This window comes from Eutrigla gurnardus, assembly GCF_963514095.1.
Source record: "Eutrigla gurnardus genome assembly, chromosome: 10".
NCBI classification, from domain to species: domain Eukaryota; kingdom Metazoa; phylum Chordata; class Actinopteri; order Perciformes; family Triglidae; genus Eutrigla; species Eutrigla gurnardus.
The window spans coordinates 24,447,395-24,455,816 of NC_139924.1; the positions used below are offsets into that span (position 1 = coordinate 24,447,395).

At 40.8% G+C, this 8,422-nt stretch overlaps 2 protein-coding genes across 4 annotated transcripts; both read left to right on the forward strand.

Moving 5' to 3' along the window:
• The first annotated feature begins 519 nt into the window (after window positions 1-519).
• Window positions 520-5,260, forward strand: slc25a15a (solute carrier family 25 member 15a). Of its 3 annotated transcripts, none has more exons than XM_084020230.1 (7): window positions 520-672; window positions 786-1,031; window positions 1,542-1,800; window positions 1,921-2,061; window positions 2,139-2,314; window positions 2,389-2,547; window positions 3,446-5,259. In XM_084020230.1, exons 2-7 carry the CDS (start codon window positions 977-979, stop codon window positions 3,565-3,567), a joined length of 912 nt encoding a protein of 303 aa, XP_083876356.1. In that variant the 5' UTR covers window positions 520-672; window positions 786-976; the 3' UTR covers window positions 3,568-5,259. The 3 variants fall into 3 exon arrangements, with proteins under 3 accessions (XP_083876356.1, XP_083876357.1, XP_083876358.1); XM_084020231.1 differs by having other exon boundaries at window positions 532-672; window positions 944-1,031; XM_084020232.1 differs by having other exon boundaries at window positions 568-672; window positions 952-1,031; window positions 3,446-5,260.
• Window positions 5,261-5,680: 420 nt separating this feature from the next.
• stoml3a (stomatin (EPB72)-like 3a) lies at window positions 5,681-8,387 on the forward strand. The gene is made up of 6 exons (XM_084020233.1): window positions 5,681-5,837; window positions 6,142-6,214; window positions 6,941-7,023; window positions 7,180-7,383; window positions 7,959-8,093; window positions 8,173-8,387. Exons 1-6 carry the CDS (start codon window positions 5,769-5,771, stop codon window positions 8,359-8,361), a joined length of 753 nt encoding a protein of 250 aa, XP_083876359.1. The 5' UTR covers window positions 5,681-5,768; the 3' UTR covers window positions 8,362-8,387.
• The last annotated feature ends 35 nt before the right edge of the window (window positions 8,388-8,422 follow it).

Below are 8,422 nucleotides of genomic sequence, written 5' to 3' on the forward strand. Positions count from 1 at the left end.
GTGAGGTGTTACAACCGGACAAAGCCAGCATCTCACCTCTTCCTCGTTTGGCTCTCAAACGATACACTACATGTTTATTTGTATGTGCGCATTTTGTTCCATTTACATACCAGCTATTCTCTGTGCTGAAGTTAGCTGTCAAATAACATTTTAAGATGTGCAGTAAGCTACTTTTGCAGTCCAACAATAGTGTTAAGCCAATCTGCATTAAACATAGAACATACAGTCCTTATTAGTTTCAAAATAAACCATTTATGCCAAATGCATTTTGTTGGAATAATGATTCAAAACAAAGAAAGAGAGGAGGGGAGATAATACTAGTTAAATATAGGCAAATAAAAACCAGCATTACCAGCAGCCACGATGTGTTGTATTAAACGCATGACTTGTCTTATCTTACAGTGTAATTATACTCCTAATTATCATGCTTTAATGTCTTGTCTTCATCGCGAAAGCGTGTGCGCTTGGTGGTGAAGTGCAAACTTTACGCGCGGCAGGAGGAGCTACTGTCCGCCGATTTCACAAGACGTTGCTAAGAAAGCGGAAGTAAAGTGAGCCATCAAACTCCCAAGGAAAACCGAAATTAATCATTTTCCTGCGTTCCGGGACATCTGTGCTTCATTCTGCGGACTGAGGCGCTCACATGGACACGTATTGAGTGGACGGGTGCAGGTGAGTCTGCTTATCTGCAGCGTTAATAGCAGATCTGTGCTGAATGTCCCAAGTTCTGTCTTCAGCTTGTGTGTTGTGTGGAGAGAAATGATGCCAACTGTGTTCATTTCCAGGAAGCCCAAGTCATCCTGAGGACGCTGCCAGGGCGTCTGTGTTATGTCTAGGTTACAGACACAATAGTGACTTGTTTGTGACCTTGCACCGCCTGGAGAAGCAGGCGCGTAATAACTCAGTAACTCATCAGCTGGCATGTATTAATCTTTCACTGCAGGGAAGCAGGTGGAGAGAAAATCCCCTCACAATCATGGCTCCACATCCCATAATCCAGGCAGTTATTGACTTCTCAGCGGGAGCAGTAGGTGAGCTAACTGTGATCTATCTATCTATCTATCTATCTATCTATCTATCTATCTATCTATCTATCTATCTATCTATCTATCTATCTATCTATCTATCCGTCTATCTGTCTGTCTTTCTCTGACTGAAAAGAGTCAAAAGCAAGCCTCTGAAACACATTTTATCGTATATATTCATTTTTTTTATTAACGTAGTAGTGAAACGTTATTTAGATAATGGTATGCTGAAGAGAACCACACACACACAGCAGTTAGATTTAGTCATATGAGGATATTTTGGGTTTGGTCAGAGAGAAGCCATGAGGTCAGCAGCATGAGTCAGTATAGTGTAGCTGCATCGCCACCCACAGAAGGTCTGTGCACTAAATGTGTGTTTAGTTGGGGAAGCACGAGATTTAAAAAAGTGTTGGAACTGTTCCTGGACGTTGCTTTGGGCCCTCAGATCTGATTAGTCGTGATACCAGTTGTACTTGTTGAATCTCTTTTAAGAAGTCTCTTGAAATCCTTCCTCAGGTGGGACAGCATGCGTGTTGAGCGGCCAGCCGTTCGACACCACGAAGGTGAAGATGCAGACGTTCCCCACCATGTACCGGGGCTTCATCCACTGCTTCACGTCCACCTACAGGCAGGTGGGCCTGCGTGGTCTCTACAAAGGCACGAGCCCGGCCCTCATAGCCAACATCAGTGAAAACGCTGTGCTCTTCTTGAGTTACGGTCTCTGCCAGGATGTGATCCGCCTCGTGTCCAAGATGGAGAAAGGGGCCGACCTCAGGTTTGACAGACATTACCACGTTTTATTTTCTCTGTTTTAGTGTGTATTCTTCCTCTATGCACACTAAATCCCCTTTTTTGGTGTATTTCTGCTCTTGTGCTTGTTTTCATTGCTCTTCAGCGATATACAGAAGGCGTGCGCAGGCTCCTTAGCCTCCATCTTCTCCTCCATGGCGATATGCCCCACCGAGCTGGTTAAATGTCGCCTGCAGGCCATGCACGAAATGAAAGCGTCCGGCAGGTTCACAAGCGGACAGAGAAGGTCAGCGTGAACAGAAGAAGACTCTGGTTCAGTGTGAGTTTATACAGGTTTAACCGTGTTGTGTGATGTGACTGCAGCACAGTGTGGACCGTAGTGAAGGATGTGTTGAAGACCGACGGCCCCCTGGGTTTCTACCAAGGCCTGACGTCCACCATGGCGAGGGAGATCCCAGGCTACTTCTGCTTTTTTGGGGCCTATGAACTGTGTCGGTCGACATTTGCACAGCGCATGGGCACGGACAAAGACAGTATAGGTTGGATATTGTTTTCCATTGATTTTTTTATGAGGTATTTTTGCAGTTTATGATAATAATGTGGGTCTTTACAGGTATTCTTCCACTCATGTTCAGCGGTGGATTAGGGGGAGCTTGTCTGTGGTTGATGGTCTATCCCATAGACTGTGTGAAGTCCAGGATCCAGGTGTACTCTTTAGCTGGGAGGCAAGAGGGCTTCATGAAGACCTTCACTGGTGTCATACGTAATGAGGGTATGTTTTGGACATACACACATGCATACATTTGTTTTATGTTTTCTAATATTCTCTTATACATCTGAAAAAAAACAACAATATTCAACTTCCTTTCTATATTGAAGAATAAAACCACTCAGACAGTTGTTTGTGTGCTATTTTTTAAAAACACATGGAGGATGGAGAGCCTGGTACCTTGAAGTATTTATGATTAATACAGACTGTATTTGTCGAGGGTTATACTGGCTGAGAGAAATGAAAATCTGAAAGCAGATTAACTCTCCGAAAATAGATGGATGACAGATGAAAGCACTTGAAATGAAAAGTAGACATTTAAAAAGGCACACAGCTGGTCTTGCATACATTCATTGTGCATTTATATTGTCATGTCGCCTTGTTGTATGTTGTTGGTGATGGTGCTAATGAGCCTACAGTGTGCCAACAAACATCTCCACAGAGCAGCCTCTAAAGGGATATTTTTATTCCACTGTAAACTGTGCACGTCGTAGTGTATGGAAAGGCACACTCTGACCCGTTCTGCTCATTTCGTTGAATATAAGTGTCCATCTCATCGCTGTCTGCATGCCTCATGTACTGAGTCACGGCCACATGACGCACCATCTGCACCATCTGTTGGCATGGTAGGGAGAGATGCAGAATAACTGGGCTGCAGGGTGTACGGAACAGGTTTACTGCAGTAGAACTTCTTTGGAAGTACAAACAGCCTTTAAATTAGATGACAAATGAAAAAAGCCAAGATAATTAATAGGGGAGCTGAAGATTTTAGACTTTGAAAAGCTCTGAATGCAACCCTGCTGGTGTGACTGTGGTGTGAATGCATGCTGTTACTAATTGGCCCACGCTGGCTGCCTGAATTACCTGTGGTGATTGTCCTGTGTGGCTGCTTGTCTCCCAGGGTTCACTGCTCTGTACGCGGGCCTGACTCCCACCATGATACGCACCTTCCCTGCCAACGGAGCCCTCTTCCTGGCTTATGAGCTCAGCCGCAAGTTTATGATGGAGTCAGTTGGTGCCTGATGTGGAGCATCTTTACTCTTGAAGGAAGTGTGGTGGTTGCCTGGAAAACTACATGAGATGAGCAACTGTTTTATTGCTTCTTAATGTGTCACGTTTCTGTAGTGTGACGTGCCAAAGGTTTTTAAACTACAGTTTTTATCTGAACATAGGTCAAAGTGTAATACTTCACCTGGGGTGTCTGGGTGGTACCTCAGATCATAAAACATGTGTCTTGTGAATGGTTGTAGCAATGAAAACCTCTTTTTTATTTTTCATTTTCTGCTTGTTGAAGCATTTCTAATTCTGAGCGGCTTCCTTACCACAAGAGGGCAGTGTTCACACCAAACTACTGTGCCCTTTTGCTGCAGAAAAGAAGATTGGTGCAAAACCATGCTGTATTTTTTGGGGAATTATAGAAAGTATGAATAATAATCTTGAACAATAATAACCTAAATAAACCTAATAAGAATAGAAAGTAGGAGGATGTCAATATCCTTTTCGGAAATCATTTTGAATTGCAAATGCTAGGAAGATTTGGCTTGACGCGCTTCATTTCCTTCCAATTTAAAAAAACGTCCTGAAGCTAACCAAATGATCAGTGTAACATTTTAAACTCCTAAACTTTAATGACACCGGTGAGCCTGTGAGTGTTGTGTTGCACCTGGATTCACATGCACTCCTCATGTAGTGATGGTTGTAACCGAGTATCATGTGACATTAAAGAGACCTCACTGAAACATTCTGGCAATGAGCAGCTTACATGTCTGTTGTACCACACACTGTGTACTACACACTGTGTACTACACTGTGTACTGTGAAGTCTGGCTTGTTTACACAAGTTCATTATACTTTCTTTGGTGTGTTTACTTACACATTCCTCCATCTCTTTATCTTTCTCCCTGCCTCTCTCTTTGTATGAAATATGTTTTACTAAACTATGACATTTTCATACTTTTTGGATTTTATTTGATGTGGCTAAATGTCCATTAAAAGGCGGAGAGACATGTGTGATCACCAGTTCTCATGTTTCATGACTTGGAAGCCAACCTATTGTTTATTCATTAGCTGCACTCAACAGGTGTCAGACTCCTGGAGGTCCGTGTGAGAGTATCATGGAAACGCACATGAGCTGATCTTTAAGCTTTCTGATACAGGAGCCAGATAGGCTGGTTAGGCTCTGTGGATTATGTTACCTGTTGGCACCCGCTAGGTGAGCCCAAGAGTCACACACCAGGTATGGGTTCATGTGTTTGTGTCAGGGGGGACAGGCCACACCCCGCAGGGAGAGGAGACAGGTAAACAAGTGCTGCTTCACCTGCTCCGTCACACTTAGAGAACACATCCATCACTAATGATCTCGACAACGTCCAGCACGGCCGAGATGGTGACGCAGGGTAAACTTCAGATCAGCGCTGTGGAGAGTGTCGAAGGTAAATACGTTTTATGATCATTTAAAAACACTTTGACTGTAATTAGATGCAGAATGAGTGCGAAACATTTGAATTATTCGGGGTGAGCCTGCCAGGGATAATAAATCATATTTGATGGTCCAAGTGTGCTGTTTCCATAGTGGGACTGTTTATTAAAACATTTGCCCTCCTTGTTTAATTGTCTATGAATATTTTAGCTTGCAATGTTTATTATTATTCTTATACAATGATAATACAAAGTCACAGCACAACCCTAACTACAAATATTCCCTTTCACTGTGGGGTTAAATAACTTAACAAATATATATTTATAACATGATGAATAAGTAAGATTGTATACATACTGAAACATTCTTAGTCCATTGTTCACATTAGTGTTTGTGATGATTTAAACATTTAAATAGTGGATATGGTTTTTTTTTTTTAATTTTTAAATGTTTTATATTTTAATTGATTGATCAACTAATAAAAATAATCAGCACATTGAAGTTAATGTTTCCCTCTAATCTCCCCTCTGGAAGCATTTTAAATAAGTTACACAACAAACTGACAAATGAGAAGGATCCCCCCCGTCTCACTGCTCGATGGCACCTATGTTTGTCACCTTTGACAACGTCCTGTCCCACTGGATCATATTACTCTGTAATTATTAAACACATTACCGAACCATTATTTGGTCACAGGTGCTCACAAGTGTGGACATGCCATGGGAAATACACAAAACGCCTCTGAACCTGTTTTCACTCTCTCTCTCCAGATAAAAACTCAGGCAGACTGGGATGTTTCGGTTGGATGTTGGTCCTCATATCCCTCCTGTTTATAACGGCAACCTTCCCCGTCACATTGTTCATGTGTGTCAAGGTAGAGTAGATTCTCATCAACTTTTTATCATTATTTACTAAATACCAACTCCTCAAAAGACGCAAAATACTTTCACTAATTCCAAAAGTCTGGCTTTCAAAAGGTACTAACTTTTTTTAAATTTAAATTTAAATTTGCGATACAGAAATTTAATTTTTTTTGTTTCCAAAATGCATTTTAGGATCTTAGGCCAATCAAATGAATGACATGTGCAGAACACCGTGGTCTGAGAGAAACCACCATGTTATATGAGGTGGATGACAGCGAGTTCATGTTTATGTGTTTGTCTGTTTCTCACATCCAGATAGTGAAGGAGTACGAGCGAGCCGTCATTTTCAGACTGGGCCGGATCACCGACAGGAAACCTAAAGGGCCAGGTTCGTTCATTGATTGGGACATACTTCTATTAAATTATGAAATCATTCATTATTGCATTTGATAATTTGACACTTTTTATACCATACTATAGGCTACTATCAATTTTTGTGACATATTATATCACCATTTCTTAATGGCTTTCCTTTATGACTTTTTGCATGGCATACCACACTATGACTTTGTTATGGATATTTTCTATCGCATACTATACTATGATATTATTTTGACATGTTTATGGCATACTATACTATGATATAACTGATGAGATACTATATCGTACATTTTTAATTAATTTTGTATTAAACATTTTTTTTGGCAATGACTTCTTTTGTTACATACTATGACTTTTCATATCTTTTTATAAAAAATGTTTGTGACATACTGCATTCTATTGTGACATTTTTATGGCGGAAAAAAGTAATTGGTTACTATGAATTACTTTTTTCTGTCATATGACATATTATTGCAGTCTATAATATGACATTTCAATGGCATACTATGCTATGACTTTTTTTTACCGTACTGTACTATATGTATTTTGTTGTGACAGAATATTATGATTTCTTTATACATTATACTATGACTTTTCTTTATAACTTTACCATACTACACTATGAAGCTGGTTTTCTGACTGAAGAAGTCTGCTTAGGAAATAGTTTACATGCTACCATTTAAAATTCTTTATCTACAATCTTTGGAAATGAATCAGGTCTTCTTTTTTTCAGGACTTTTCTTTGTTTTGCCCTGCACTGATACCTTTGTGAAAGTCGATCTGAGAACAGTGTCCTTTGACATCCCTCCACAAGAGGTACATTTAATCATTTCCTGCATTTATTCTATTAGCTATTCTATTTTTGTCTCTCCTGTATCACAGCTCATACCTGACATAATGAAAATGGTCTGTCCTCTTCCTGGCTGAGCAAAGTAGTGGCGGCATCATAATTGCAGTTTCTTTCCCTTGCAGATCCTCACCAGAGACTCGGTGACCGTGTCTGTGGACGGCGTGGTGTACTTCCGTATAAACTGCCCCATCTCATCCGTGGCCAATGTGAGCAACGCACACTCATCCACACGGCTGCTGGCTCAAACCACCCTGAGGAATGTACTCGGTACCAAAAACCTTGCAGAACTGCTGTCCGACAGAGAGGGCATATCACTCAGCATGCAGGTGAGGGTGAACTGTGTGGTAATACAGCTCATGTTGAGCTGCAGGGCACGAGAGAAGTGGCAATGAGATTATTTGTAATAAACTTCTGTCTAGGGGTGAGTATTGGCAAGAACCTCACGATATGATCCGTATAACGATACTTTGGTCACGATACGATACGTATCATGATATTGCGATATAAATAAAGATGAAAACACAAGTACCTGTATATGTACATCGGATGATATTGATCAGAGGACAAATTGAGTCAAAACTATTTCATTCAAAACAGCCTCTCCATTTTATTAATTCCCATTAAATTCACTGGAATAAATATTGAAAATAAAATGAAAAAGGATAAAGTATTGCATTCACAACGCGTCTAAACATGAATCTTTTTTTTTTTTTAATCGATCTTTGGAGTTGAAAAATCGAAAGTATCGCAATATATTGCCGTATCAATATTCTTATCCAACCCTAGTGCTGTCTGCTAATGATAAAAATAGTATAATAAAGTATAATAATAATAGTGATGCCCTTCATTAAAACATAACTGAAGCTAACGATGGTTTTTGTTATGGGATATCCCCCTGCAGGAATCTCTGGATGATGCCACTGATCCGTGGGGGATAAAGGTGGAGCGTGTGGAGATCAAGGATGTGAAGTTGCCTCTGCAGCTGCAGAGAGCCATGGCAGCAGAGGCAGAAGCCACTAGAGAGGCCAGAGCGAAGGTGAAGACGGCAGTGGAAGATTTCATTTCCTCCTGATACGCACTAATCATGAACTAATGACTGTGTGTCCGTGTTTCAGATCATTTCTGCAGAGGGAGAGATGAACGCTTCCAGGGCTCTTAAAGAAGCCTCCTTGATAATTGCTGAGTCACCCTCTGCTCTCCAGTTGCGATACCTGCAGACCCTCAACACAATCGCAGGAGAGAAGAACTCCACCATCATCTTCCCTCTACCCATAGATATATTGCAGAATTTTATGAGGAGTTAATAATGCTATTATTCTTACAGTGATTTTTACCTTTATAAGCCTCAATGGCATATCTTCCTAC